The sequence below is a fragment of the Lithobates pipiens genome, unplaced genomic scaffold (genome assembly GCF_037356315.1).
Source record: "Lithobates pipiens isolate NorthernLeopardFrog02 unplaced genomic scaffold, aLitPip1_a1.2 Scaffold_8, whole genome shotgun sequence".
In the NCBI taxonomy this organism is placed as follows: Eukaryota; Metazoa; Chordata; class Amphibia; order Anura; family Ranidae; genus Lithobates; species Lithobates pipiens.
Genome location: NW_027507903.1, coordinates 404,004,408 through 404,019,686, shown reverse-complemented (window position 1 = coordinate 404,019,686; position 15,279 = coordinate 404,004,408). Strand labels below are relative to the sequence as shown.

At 43.5% G+C, this 15,279-nt stretch overlaps 1 protein-coding gene across 2 annotated transcripts in view; it reads left to right on the top strand.

Annotated features, from left to right (window-relative positions):
• Positions 1–15,279, top strand: part of GABRA6 (gamma-aminobutyric acid type A receptor subunit alpha6) — a 114,080-nt gene that overhangs the window by 66,118 nt on the left and 32,683 nt on the right. Inside the window, exons 7-8 of one of the 2 annotated variants that reach the window (XM_077474094.1) lie at positions 75–227; positions 4,970–5,226. In XM_077474094.1, the coding sequence (XP_077330220.1) occupies positions 75–227; positions 4,970–5,226 (410 nt within the window). The remainder of the gene's footprint in view (positions 1–74; positions 228–4,969; positions 5,227–15,279) is intronic. The other variant, XM_077474095.1, reaches the window with a different exon arrangement.

The following is a 15,279-nucleotide window of genomic DNA, read 5'->3' as shown; positions in this document are numbered from 1 at the left end:
ATGCATTGGAATTGATGCACCCATTACCTCCCATTTCATTATTCATTTATCATTTCATTGTCTATTTGTCACAGGTGAATATTCACAGCAAATTGTCCTGTTTTACCTACGAAGGAAAATAGGCTATTACATCATCCATACATACATTCCATGCAGCATGACTGTTGTGTTGTCTCAAGTTGTGTTTTGGATCAACAAAGAATCAGTTCCAGCAAGGACTGTTGCGGGTATGGACCTAGCTTATTTTTTAGAACCTATATGTAGCTAAATGAATATGTATCTTATGTTGCTGGAGATTAAAGTTCCTATAAACAGGGAGACAAAAAAACACCTTTAACAGAAATACCTTTTTTAATATCTAACACTGAACACTTCATACGTTTTTACATTATTGAATAAGACAGTAAAAATGTAAAGATGATGATGGTGCGAGGTGCAGTAATACGTTGGTTGGTGGAAGGTGCTTTGCACATAGATTGTTATGTACTGAATATCCAATGTTATGGTCACCTATAAAGTTTTACCTATGGAGTTTATTTCTAAGTACCATACCATAATAAAGATATGATTAATTTGAATTGGCTCTAGCTGCAGCCATGCGTTTGTTTTAACCACTTAAAGTCCTGAAAATCTTAAAATGGCCTAAGGATGGGAATTGGTTAATTATTAAGATGTGACTTAATATGTCAGGGAATTACTTTCTGTGATAGATACTGCTACTTTTAAAACTATCCCATATAAATACATTTAATTATTTTGATGAATACAGCACTGGAAATTAAGAGTAGAACATTTTGGTGAAGGGCTTTTAGTAGCAATAACAAACAGGCATTTCACTCTAAACTATGCTGTCCCCCTGCACTATCCCTGCATTGTCTCTCCAAAATGTTACCTTTTCCTATCTACAACTTTAACATTTAATCTACCCTGAGTTTAAACTTTTACTCTTACCTACCACATACTGTAGTACTGGAATGCAACACTGCATTGAAGCTTTACAAAATGTAACTCTTAATCCTTAAAATTATTCTAAAAATGTATCTCCTAACACCTAAACTATTACTGAAAATCAACCCTTAATATTTAATCGTATCCCTTTCCTAACATTAGACTATAACCTACTCCTGAAGAAGTAAAAAAGTAAACCATCCAGTGAATTATTTAGTCAACACTTGTGAAAGTATCAGAAGCCAAGCATACCAGTCCTTCAATGATTTGTACCAATGCCAAAATTAGACAGTTAAAGCTCTCAAAACACTTACATCAGCTGGAGGAGATAAAATATGCATCGGAGCACTATATTAATTGCAATTCAAATGATACAGTGAACTAGGTCACTTTAATTTATTATGTTTTCTTAAACATAATCTTAATTCCCATATGCTTTTGAATCCATGTTTAATTTAGATTTGTTTTAATGGAATGTGTTGTTGAGCAGAAATACACAAATGTATTGCAACTTCTTTTATTCAATTGTATATGTTTTGTGTATTTTGCATCTGTGTATCTGAATGTAAGATTTGTAGTTTACCCTTCCTATCTATCCCAGGTGTGAGTTTAGTATTCTCTAATGACTGCATGGATATAGTAACAGTGGGATACTGCATGTTTTGTTTATGTTTTACATTAATACATGACTTAATAATTTTTCTGAATTTAATCGGTATAATGAGGTTGTCTTGCTTTTGGTGTAATAAAACAAAGCAAATTTTATTGTCACAGTGGAAGAATCCTGAGTGGTGCTTGTTTCTAACTTTCACAGTAACTCACAGCAGCATTTTATAAATCTACTACAGTAGATTAAAATATGATTGTTGGCTATGGCTTGAACTTTGCACTTACTTATTAAACAAACCTTGGTGTGATAATTATTTATCCAACACAATATCAAGCACATCTAAAAGTGATCAGGCCATTTAATTATCTATTTAGATATTGCTGATTGGTAATTATAGGTTACATCACCTTTGTACAATCCTCTTTGCCTTAATCAATTAGCTCCATTTAAAAAAAAAGATTGGCTTGTTGCAATACCAGTGAAAAAATGAACACATAAATTGTATTGAATACCAAGCAATTGCACAAAAGACACTTAATTTCCAATTTATTTTGATTAGCAATGTATGAATTAGGTGTTTCCTGAAAAATGATCAGCAAATCTTGCAGTGAAATTATAATAATTCTAAAGGTAGCAGAGACATGACGGGGCAACCTGAAGATCCTGGCATACAGTTGTGCTCAAAAGTTTGCACACCCTGGCAGAAATTGTGACATTTTGGCATTAATCTTGAAAATATGACTGATCATGTCAAAAAAATCTGTCTTTTATTTAAGGATAGCAATCACATGAAGCCATTTATTATCACATAGTTTTTTTGTATCCTTTTTAATTCATAATGATAACAGAAATCACCCAAATGTCCCTGATAAAAAGTTTACACACCCTGGAATGTTTGGCCTTGGTACAGACACAGAAGATGCTACACACAGGTTAAAATGGCAAGTAAAAGGTTAATTTCCCACAAAGGATCCAAAAAACTATGTGATAATAAATGGCTTCATGTGACTGCTATACTTCAGCCCCGGACCATTTTGCTGGTCAAAGATTCGGCACTGTGTCGCTTTAACTGACAATTGCGCGGTTGTGTGACGTGGCTCCCAAACAAAATTGACGTCCTTTTTTCCGACAAATAGAGCTTTCTTTTGGTGGTATTTGATCACCCCTGCGGTTTTTATTTTTTGTGCTATAAACAAAAATAGAGCGATAATTTTGAAAAAAACGCATTATTTTTAACTTTTTGTTATAATAAATATCCCCCAAAAATATATAAAAAAAAATTTCCCTCAGTTTAGGCCAATACGTATTCTTCTACATATGTTTGGTAAAAAAAATCGCAATAAGCACTTATTGATTGGTTTGCACAAAAGTTATAGCGTTTACAAAATAGGGGATAGTTTTATGGCATTTTTATTAATAATTTTTTTTTTTACTAGTAATGGCGGCGATCAGCGATTTTTATTGTGACTGCGACATTATGGCAGACATATTGGACATTTTTGATACATTTTTGGGACTATTGTCATTTATACAGCAATCACTGCTATATAAATCAGTGATTCCTGTGTAAATGACACTGGCAGTTAAGGGGTTAACCAGTGGGTGACAGTGTAGGGGTTAAATGTTCCTAGGGGTGTGTTACTAACTGTTGGGGGCTGGGCTTTCATTTAGTGAACACTGATCTCTACTCCAATCACATGGAGCAGAGCTCAGCATCACTAGTTGCTAGGTATAACGTTGAGATGCTGTTTACAACGGCATCTCTCCGTTCAGCCGCCCCGTGAGACGATCGTGGGTATGCCTGCGGCAATCAAGTCCTCGGGACCCGCGACCGGACTCACAGGGGCGGCGCGCTTGCGATGGCAGGGTGTCATTAGAGATTGGACGTACCTGTACGTCAATATGCCTGCCCGTGCCATTCTGCCGACGTACATCGGCGTGCGCTGGTCGGGAACCGGTTAAATAAAAGACAGTTTTTTTGGGATGATCGGTCATATTTTCAATATTAATGCCAAGATTTCACAATTTCTGCCAGGGTTTGCAAACGTATGAGCATGACTGTAAATAAGCATGCTGCTATCAGCTATCCACCACAAAGATGATTATGTTGTTAGACTTATCCTTGACCACTTCACCCCCGGAAGGATTTACCCCCTTCCAGCCCAAGCTGTTTTTGCGATACAGCACTGCATCGCTTTAACTGACAATTGTGCGGTCGTGTGACGTTGTACCCAAAATATAACTTATGTCCTTTTTCCCACAAATTTTCCGCAAGAATATGCTTAAGTTGTTATTTGATCACCTCTGCAGTTTTTATTTTTTGTGCTCTAAACAAAAAAAGCCACAATTTTGAAAAAAAGCAATATTTTTTACTTTTTGTTATAATAAATATTGCAAAAAAATATATAAAACAAAATTCTTCCTCAGTTTAGGCCAATATGTATTCTTCTCATATTTATGGTAAAAAAAAAAATCTCAATAAGCGGATATTAATTGGTTTGTGCAAAATTTATCACATCCACAAAATAGGGGATAGATTTATGCCGCTTTTATTATAATTTTTTTAATTAGTAATGGTAATGGTGGCGATCTGTGATTTTTGTCGTGACTGCGACATTGCAGCGGAGAGATCAGACAGTTTTGACACTATTATGGGACCATTGGCATTTATACAGCGATCAGTGCTATAAAAATGCACTGATTAAGTGTAAATGTCACTGGCAGGGAAGGGGTTAAACACTAGGGGGCAATCAAGGGGTTAAATGTATTCCCTCAGTGTGTTCTAACTGTAGGGGGGTGGGCTCAATAGAACATGACAGAGATCACTGCTCCCAAACACTGGGAGCAGTAAACCCCTGTCAAATTGCTAGGCAGAACAAGGAAATGCTTTGTTTACATCTCCCCATTATGCCTCTCCATGCGAAAATCACGCACCACTAGCGGACATCAAGTCCGTGGGCCCCACGGACACACTCCCGCGGCATGCACCAGCTAGCCACTAATGATAGAGTGACATATGGGTATGTCGTTTTGCACACCCGTGCCACTTTGCCAACATATGTCGGCAAGTGGCAAAGAAGCAACAGTAATCTGCTGAGAAAATGAATCCCAGACAATTTATTCTCCCACCAAGTAATTTGATTGGCTGTAGGGTGTTTGAAGAGATTGAATATTTTTTTCCAATGGATGGGGTAATGGCAGATGTCTGTAATAACAAATCAGTTAATTCTGAGATATTTGAAATTTGAGCACTCATTCTAGGTAACTAGGTTCTAGGTTAATTTTCATGTGCCAAAATAATGGTTTACATATTTAGCATTAGGAGACTTTCTTTTTTCTTCTTTGTGCATATGTGCGTATACAAGTAGCATAATAAAAAGTGACTAATGTTATTTATTCTTTATTTTAAAGGAATTACAACAGTTCTTACAATGACCACTTTAAGCATCAGTGCAAGACACTCTTTTCCAAAAGTATCATATGCGACTGCAATGGACTGGTTTATAGCTGTCTGTTTTGCCTTCGTATTCTCTGCACTCATTGAGTTTGCTGCAGTGAATTATTTTACCAATCTCCAGACTCAAAAAGTTATGATGAAGGTTGCTAAAGAATCAGCTACCTTAGCAGCAGTGGCCGTGACAGCGGTGGCAGAGGATGAGATTGTCACAGTAAGTTATTCAGTAAAAAGTATTATATACTATACACATAGAGACTATATCTGATTTTAGAAACATTTATTTGCTAGCTGCAGTTCAAAACTACAGGAAAATTTACAATAATTTTCTTAAGTATGCCTTTGTGTCTTTTAATACATAGGCATTCACATAGGGTGTGCCAGGTCACCCCGCACGCATATTGCTCTGTGTGGTGGCGTTTGGGCTTTTTTTTCAGCTGAAATGACCTCAGTTACTCCCTGCACTTGCCAAATTCTCATGTCATCTGTAAACACTGAAGCAAGGTCTCTGTCAAAAAGTGACAGCGCCTTTCTCCTGGTGGCTGCCTGCACTGAACCCTCCATGTTCCCTGTCCCACGCCAGCAAAAGCATAGGATTGGGCGGCGGATATACACAGCCACGCTAGCCCAGCAGCAGCACGTCATGAAGCCTGTGTCCTCCCTGCAGCCTAAACTCTCCTATGAAACATGGCCAGATCTAGGGGATGTGATGGGTTCTGTTGGTAAAGTTTAACCTGATGTCTCTGCATATAGTGTTTTCTGAACACAAATGTGTGATAAATATTAGGATATTCGGTTGGAGGTTGACCCATGTATACAAAATTACAATACATATGCCACCTAGTGGGTAGGAACAACATTACAGCTCTTCAGCCATTTTTAAGTTCATGTGGTGGTCTTTATGGTATGGATTGTGCCATTTTATCCACAGTTATTCAAATTTAAACTATCTTCAGTCACTTGTAAACTTTGGCATTGTGATTTTTCATACTCTTCTATTATCCCCTGTTCTGCTCTTTTCTTTCACCAAAGGTGATTGGAATGAGTTAGACATGGTTCCAAGAGTTGACAATTTGGTGGATTCCAAGCTAGACTAGTTTATACTGCTGGAAACCCTACAATTGCCTAGCTTAACTTTCTTTTTCTGGGCATCTTAACATGTTTTGACAATGTTCATATGTCGTTTTCATTGATGTTTTTCCCTTTAGCTAGTAGATGCTAATGCTACTTGCATCTGTAAGATGTTCTTGTGTTATAACGGTTGTGTTTCATTTAGCTCCTTCTCCCTCTTCTTCTTGTTCTAAGCTCTGTGTGCTGCAGCGGTATATATGAAGGTAGTAGTGGTATTAGGGATGAGCCGAACACACCCCCCCCTCCCGTTTTGTTTGCAGCAGAGCATGTGAACAGGCAAAAAATTAGTTTGAACACATAAACACTGTTAAAGTCTATGGGATACGAACATGAAAAATCAAAAGTGCTAATTTTAAAGGTTTATATGCAAGTTATCTAAAAAGAGATACCGGCACACAGATGTATTATGTTGATTGGGTCCGCTGGAGTCAAAGTAATCCCTTCAGATGGGTTATAAAATTATTTTATATATGGAATATATGAACTGCGCCAACCTTACAAGGACATTAAATTATATTGTTGACCACTGTTATAAATTAACGTAATTTAACACCCCTTCTTATTGTGTCAAATATTTGCGTGAACTCAAATCAAAAATTGCAAATGTGCTAAATGCCACCAATAAATTTACAAATGCTTAATATGATAATACATTAATTATTAATAATAAATTATAAAATTAATAATAATAAATATTAAATAATCCCTCTATATGAAAACACAATTCATGAATTATAAATTAACTCAAAAAATTTAACCTAATAATAGTGACAGTCCATCATGACAGAAAAAAGAAAAAAAAAATGAAAAAAAGAATAGAAAAAAAATCCCATAAATATAGTCCCAGGTAAGTATCCTCAGTAAGTGATCACCAACTCTTATCCATTCCTGTGTTAATCATGCAACAAAGACTTCATCCTTATATGCCACCATCACCTTGTAGATTGGCCACTCACCAGATATACAGTAGGTGAATGCTCGCCTTTGGTTCATTAAACGGATAACCACTCCTTACAGCAAATTGTCTGTGCACTCTTCAAGCAATGCGCTACTGGATATAGTACTTGGCTAGTTATCATAAAAAATATATAGAGCCATCATAGTGTAGTAATTCCCAGTTATTTTATCAAAAAGGTAAAAAAAAACTAGTTGCACTCACATATTAAGAAGTCAGTTTGCCGACACCAAACTTATCCAGCCATGTATGTGGGGTCCGATATACTGGCGTGTGTTCCCCTGCGATTTCCCGTGCTGCATGCACTCCAAACCTCACTTTCGTGTGGAAGGTGTCTACGTCACAAAGTCCCAGCAGCCTCTACGCGTTTTGCAAGGTAAAATTGCGTCATCAGGAGTTATTGCCATAAAAAGCATTTGAGAACCCGGGTCCTGCCCCAGGGGACATGTATCAATGCAAAAAAAAGTTTTTAAAATAGATTTTTTTTGGGAGCAGGGATTTTAATAATGCTTAAAGTGAAACAATAAAAATGAAAAATTCCATTAAATATTGTTCCTGAGGGTGTCCTTAGTATGCCTGTAAAGTAGCACATGTTCCCCATGTTTAGAACAATACCACAGCAAATCTACATTTTTAAAGGAAATATTTAATTAAAAACTACTGGCAGCTTTAATGTATTGTCGGGTCCCAGCAATATAGATGAAAATCATTGAAAAAATGGCACCCCCCCCCCAGTTCATTACCAGGCCCTTTGGGTCTGGCATGGATATTAAGGGGAACCCCACACCCATTTTTTTTTTAAAAAATTACATGGGGGTCCCCCAGGCACTATATACTCTGAACAGCAGTATATATACTATACAGCCTGCTCTATAGAAAACTGTAAGCCCTCACAGTTACTCTTGGTGGGTGCAGGAATGGACCCTTCTGTGAAATATTATATCAAGAATTGTGATTGCATGCCCCTGTTAAACAGGGGCAGAAAAATTGGGTCTTGGGTGGTGGTGGTGATGCCACAACAATGTAACCCCTCACAGATACTCTTGTTGGGCGGAGGAACGGGCCCTACTGTGAAATATTAGATCAAAAATTGTAATTACAATTGGGTGGTGGTGGCTGTCCCCTTATTGGTAGCTAGCATCATCAAGTTTGAGAAGGAATAGGATAGTCAGCATAGGCAGTCTTCAAGGAATCCTACATCCATAGCAATTTCAATCAGTTACAAAAGCATCAGGTGCTTGATTGTTGCTGATCCAAGACTGATTAAGTTTTAAGAATGTGAGCCTATCAACGGAGTCTGTGGACAGGCACACTCTTTGATCCATTACATACCCTCCAGCAACACTAAATGTGCATTCAGAAAGCATGCTGGATGCAGGACAGGCCAGTAGCTCAATTGTATATTGAGCAAGTTCTGGCCAGTGGTCCATCCCCAAGACCCAGTAACCCAGTGGATGCTCTGTTGGAAAGGTCTCCAAGTCTGCTCTTGCCCCTAGATATTCCTGCACCATGTAATGCAGAAGCTGGCAATGGTTGCTTGAACTGATCAGACCTTGGCACTGAGGACTGAAAAATTGTTTAAGGGCATCAGTCAGCTGGCCACCTTCTTCCTCTAACTGAAGGAAGCCTCAGCAACACGTTGTCCAGTACCAGGAAATTGTAGCCTCCCTGGGTCTGGAAAACGTGTTGCACAAACCTCTCTTCAAGACCTTCTGAAGATGTTTCATCCGATGCTTCCTGTGCGAAGGCAAGATGAGTTCTGCAACTTTACCCTTGTAACATGGATCAAGAAGGGTTGCTATCCAATAATGATCCCTCTCCTTGATACCACAAATCCTAGGGTTCTTTTGCAGGCTTTTCAGAATCAGGGAGGCCATGCAGCGAAAATTTGCAGAGGCATTTGATTCTGAGTTGTCCTACAACATACAACTCCTTGGGTTTCGGGGGACTAAAAACCATTCCTTGAAGACTGCTGATGATTGTTATCCTCTACATCCATGCTGACACAATCCTCCTTCTCCTCTGTGTGTTTGGTGGGCCCGCAGGAATGCTATCTGGATAAAGAGGGCCTTGAAAGGTAAGGAAGTCCTCCTCTTCTTCAGTTCTGTCTCAAGTGCCCTGTCCATGATTCCACAAAGCATGTGCTCCAACAGGAAGACTAGATGGACAGTGTCACTGATGCATGCATTGTCACTGCTCACCATCCTTGTTGTCTCCTTAAATGGTGACAGGATAGTGCATTTATCTTTGATCAGTAGTCACTGGCATGGCAAAAAGAAGCCAAGCTCCCCTGACCCTGTTCTGGTGCCATACTCACACAGGTACTCATTGATGGCCCTCTGCTGTGTGTGCAGCCACTGCAGCATTGCTAACGTTGAGTTCCACCTAGTGGGCATGTCACAAATTAGGCTACTGGTGGGCAGGTTACATTGCCTTTGAATGTCAGACAGCTGATCACTGGCATTGTATGACTGGTGGAAATTACCACAGACTTTTCTGGCCTGCCTTAGGAGATCTTGTAAGCCTGGGTACCTGGTCAAGAACCGCTGAACCACGAAATTCTGGACATGTGCCAAACATGGAACATGGATCAAGTGTCCCTGTCAGAGGGCAGAGAGAAGGTTTGTGCCATTGTCACACACAACCATTCCTGGCTGAAGCATGGTGTCAACCACCTCTGAGCCTACCCCTGCAGAGCTGACAGAATTTCTGCCCCAGTGTGGCTCCTGTCCCCTAGGCAGACCAACTGAAGCACCGCATGGCATATTTTAGCTTGACTGCTTGCATAGCCCCTTGGACGCTTATGGAGCACTGCTGGTTCAGAGGATAAATCAGCAGAAGAGGCCATAGAGAAAGAAGAAGAGGAGGGGAGAGAGCTGTGGCAGAATCGCTACTAGCACTCTGGAGGCGTGGTGGCAGAAAAAGCTCCAACAACACTGAACCCTGTCCTGGATCCTTCCCAGCTACCCAGTGCACTGTGAAGGAAAGGTAACATCCCTGCCCATGCCTGCTGGACCATGAGTCAGGGGTAATATGAACCTTACCACTGACAGCCCTGTCCAACGAGGCCAAAACATTGCCTTCCACATGCTGGTAGAGAGCCAGAATAGCCTTCCCTGAAAATAAATGATGTTTTGGAACCTGCCACTGAGGTACAGCACATTCCACAAATGACGAATGGGGACAGAGTCTACCAGATGAAAAGGCAGCAGTTTCAGTGCTAGCAATTTGGCCAAGCTAGCATTTAGACGCTGAGCATGTGGATGGCTGGGACTGAATTTATTTTTACGGTTCAGCAATTGGAGTAGGGAAAGGAGAAATCCGCCTTTTTCTTTGATGTGGGTCTTTCAAGTGCTGCTGCCAATGGACTGCATGGCAGGTCATCATATGTCTGATTAAGCATGTGGTCCCAAGCGGCTGCTGTTCTGGCCACACTTGATCCGCTTCAGACATAGGTTGCAAACAGAAATGGTGTGATCTGCTGCACACATGTTGAAAAAGGCCCACACCAAGGAACGTTTAAAAGTCAGCGGGGAGTCAACAGTGCCCTGCACCTGCAGAGATCTGCGGTGTGATGCAATAGGGTGGCCACCCTGAAGCTGCCCCCTAGAGCAGTGGTCATCAACCCTGTCCTCAGGGTCCACTAACAGGCCAGGTATTATGTATTACCTTGGGGAGATGCAGACTAGAATACTGCATTTACTGAGCAGCAAATTATATCACCTGTGATATATTTCAGTTATCTTGAAAACCTGGCCAGTTATTGGGCCCTGAGGACAGGGTTGATGACCACTGCCCTAGAGGACATCCTGCTTCATTGGAGTTGTGCCTCCTCCTCCTCTCTTCTCTCAGACACCCAAGTACAGTCAGTGACCTCATCACTCCCTCCCTCCTCGTCACTGCAACAAACTTGGCAGAATGCTGCAGCTGGGGGAACATGACTACCAGTTTCTTGTCCTTCTTAGGCATCCCCTCTCTCTAGGCTGACGTTACTCCCTTCCTCAACCTGAAAACCAACATTGGAGCCTTCAAATCTCTGCACATCCTCCAGCAGCATGTACCCGACACTGCGGTTGAATAATTCTAGGGACTCCTCCATGCACAATAGTGGGCTACAGAAGGAGTGACTATGGACAAGGAGCCGGTGGAGTAGTCTGCTTTGACAGCTGCATTGGATGGCAAACTACTCTGAGCCTGGGTGACAGAGGATGAGGAGGATGAGGACTGCTTTCTTATCTACTCCACCAACTCTTCTGCATGTTCTGGCTCAATAACACTGCCAGCAGCAGGAAAAAAGGACAAGCGTGCCCCGTGGCTAACTTCAGAGGATGCACCATGTCCACAACCAGCAATGTTGACTGTATACACATAGGCTCCTTGCCCTCTTTTAGTGGCCTGTGAGCATCTGCCACTCCTTGGTGGCCTTCTGGACATGATGTATATTTTGTTTTTCAACACCACACTACACTGAATTAGATACTCTATACACTACGAGAACTATAGTCAAAACTGTACACACTGTGTTTAGATACTGTGTACACCGCCTGCACTGTATTAGCAACTGTACTAAGACTGCACTGTATTGTGTAATGTGTAGACCACCAGAAGTGTAGTAGAAACTGTACACACTGTATTAGATACTGTGTACACTGTCTGCACTGTATTAGCAACTCTACTATGGCTGCACTGTATTGTGTGCTGTGTACACCACCAGAAGTGTAGTAGAAACTGTACACACTGTATTAGATACTGTGTACACTGCCTGCACTGTATTTTATACACCCCCAGAAGTGTAGTAGACACTGTACACACTGCCTAAAGTGTATTAGAAACAGTATACCACAGAATGCACTGTAGGCTACCTTGGAGAGTATATGTATATATATATAAATATATATATATAAATATATATATATATCTATATATATATATATATATATATATATATCATCCTAGATTGCTAAGACATGGATGGCCATAGGAGAGGCAAGCTCAGACAGTCCCTGGTATTCCCGAGGGAGCCAGGGGACATGAGATTGTCATGCAGCACCCCTAATTTAGTGGCCACATTGTGGTACCAATCTATTTCCTCATAATATTTACGAATGACCGGTACACCCATACCCCCCCCCTCTTTTAGGGCGCTGTAATATACGAAGGGCCAGACAAGGGCTTTTCCCATTCCAGATGTATTGAAAGACTGGGGCAATGAAATGTAAATATAAAAGAATATGGGGCAACACGTTCATCTTTAAGACACTGACTCGACCCATCTAGGAAAAGGCAGTGTGGTCCCAGTTTTGTGAGCACACTCTAATAGCAATGGGGCATAATTACAGGTGTACAAATGGGAGTTCTGGGCTGGTAAATAAACACCCAAATCTGGCACCAGGTAAAGGAGACTGAGGCCGCGTACACACGGGCGGACTGTTGGCTCAACTTTGTCCGCTGAACAGTGTTTCAGCGGACAGTCCGCTCGTGTGTGGGGCTTGAGCGGACAGTTTGACGAACAAAGTTTTTCAGAAATACCGAAAAACTGTCCGCTGAAACTTGGTTTGAGCGAACAGTCCGCCCGTGTGTAGGCCACTTTCGAAATGAGCAAACTGTTCCCGCTCGGAGGGAAGTCTGCTCATTTCGAGCGCGTGTGCAGGTAGGCGGGGCCCGCGACGGAGACGTCGCGGGCTCCGCCGCCTGGAATGGACTTAAAGGGGAACCCCAACGCTGAAAAAAATCGGCGTGGGGTCCCCCCAAAGTTCACAACAGACCCTTGTCCGAGCACGCTACCCGGCCGGCCAGGAAAGGGGGGCGAGCGAGCGCGCCCCCCCCTTCTGAGCCGTACCAGGCCGCGTGCCCTCAACATGGGGGGTGCCTTGGGGAAGGGGGGCCGCGCGGCCCCCCCACCCCAAAGCCCCTTGTCCCCATGTTGATGAGGACAAGGGCCTCTTCCCGACAACCCTGGCCGTTGGTTGTCGGGGTCTGCGGGCGGGGGGCTTATCGGAATCCGGGAGCCCCCTTTAATAAGGGGGCCCCCGGATACCGGCCCCCCACCCTATGTGAATGAGTATGGGGTACAATGTACCCCTACCCATTCACCTGTAAAATAAAAGTACCCAAAAAAAAAACACAACACACGAGATAAAATATTTTATTGCACAGCTCCGGGGGTCTTCCGTCTTCGGGGGTCTTCTCGCCGGACTCCTCCGCTATCTTCTTGTAGCTCTTTTGCTAGCGGAGGAGTCCGGCTTTCTTCCTCCCCGCCGCCGGCCTCTTCTCCCGACTTCGGGGGTCTTGTCCCCCTCTTCGGTTCTTCTGCCGGGCCACCGCGCCTTCTTATAGCTCTTTTGCAGGCGGTGGCCCGGTCTTCTGTCGCCGCTGTCGCCGCCGCCTTCCGTTCTTCTTCTTCTTCTTGTTCTTCTTGTTCTTCTCCAGGAGATGTTGACACGTCGCTCTCTCCAGCCGGAATGCCAGAGCCGCGCTGAGCGGCCACTTATATAGTGACAAAGGGGCGGTGTCACATGGTATATGTCACATGGGTTGGTCACATGGTGACCCCGCCCCCTTACGATGTCATAGTCCCCATGTGACATCAACCCATGTGACCAACCCATGTGACATATACCATGTGACACCGCCCCATTGTCACTATATAAGTGGCCGCTCAGCGCGGCTCTGGCATTCCGGCCGGAGAGAGCGACGTGTCAACATCTCCTGGAGAAGAACAAGAAGAACAAGAAGAAGAAGAAGAACGGAAGGCGGCGGCGACAGCGGCGACAGCGGCGACAGAAGACCGGGCCACCGCCTGCAAAAGAGCTATAAGAAGGCGCGGTGGCCCGGCAGAAGAACCGAAGAGGGGGACAAGACCCCCGAAGTCGGGAGAAGGGGCCGGCGGCGGGGAGGAAGAAAGCCGGACTCCTCCGCTAGCAAAAGAGCTACAAGAAGATAGCGGAGGAGTCCGGCGAGAAGACCCCCGAAGACGGAAGACCCCCGGAGCTGTGCAATAAAATATTTTATCTCGTGTGTTGTGGTTTTTTTTTGGGTACTTTTATTTTACAGGTGAATGGGTAGGGGTACATTGTACCCCATACTCATTCACATAGGGTGGGGGGCCGGTATCCGGGGGCCCCCTTATTAAAGGGGGCTCCCGGATTCCGATAAGCCCCCCGCCCGCAGACCCCGACAACCAACGGCCAGGGTTGTCGGGAAGAGGCCCTTGTCCTCATCAACATGGGGACAAGGTGCTTTGGGGTGGGGGGGCCGCGCGGCCCCCCCTTCCCCAAGGCACCCCCCATGTTGAGGGCACGCGGCCTGGTACGGCTCAGGAGGGGGGGCGCGCTCGCTCGCCCCCCTTTCCTGGCCGGCCGGGTAGTGTGCTCGGACAAGGGTCTGTTGTGGACTTTGGGGGGACCCCCACGCCGATTTTTTTCGGCGTTGGGATTCCCCTTTAAGTCCAGTCCAGGCGGCGGAGCCCGCGACGTCTCCGTCGCGGGCCCCGCCTACCTTGACACGCGCTCGAAATGAGCGGACTGTTGCCTCGTGTGTGGGCGAGTCCGCTCATTTCAAAAGTTGCACGGACTTAGTGCGACGAACAAAGTTTGCCGTATTTGTCCGCTCAAAAAGTGCCGTGTGTGGGCGTGTTCGTTCATTCAAAAGTTTGAGCGGACTGTTTGATGAACTTAGTTTCGGCAGACAGTCCCCGCGTGTGTACGCCGCCTGAGACTTGCAGCTGTGTAATCTCAAAGGCATGAGATGAATTTGCTGGATCGCTCTATTAGAATTATCCCTCCCCACAATGAACCCTCGTCTGGTAAGGGTGGATGATCGTTGTAAGGATTGGTTTAATATGGTTGGCTAAAATCTTTGCTAAGATCTTAATGTTCAAAAGCGAAATTGGCCTATACTTACCAGGAATAGTATGGTCCTTCCCCTCTTTGGGGATGACCGTAATGTTAGCCATCAACGCCTCTTTGGGCATCACTGTGCCCAAAGCTAAAGCATTGAAACAGGCACAGATGGGGCCAGAGAGGAGTGGTTGAAACTTACTATAGTAGGCATTGGTGAAGCCATCAGGGCCCGGGTTCTTCCCTTTAGGGAGGTCTTTAATGACTGCCATGATTTCTAACGGAAAATTAGGGGAGTCCAGTTGGTCACTAATGTGGCTAGTGAGCTGTGCAGATTGGGCCT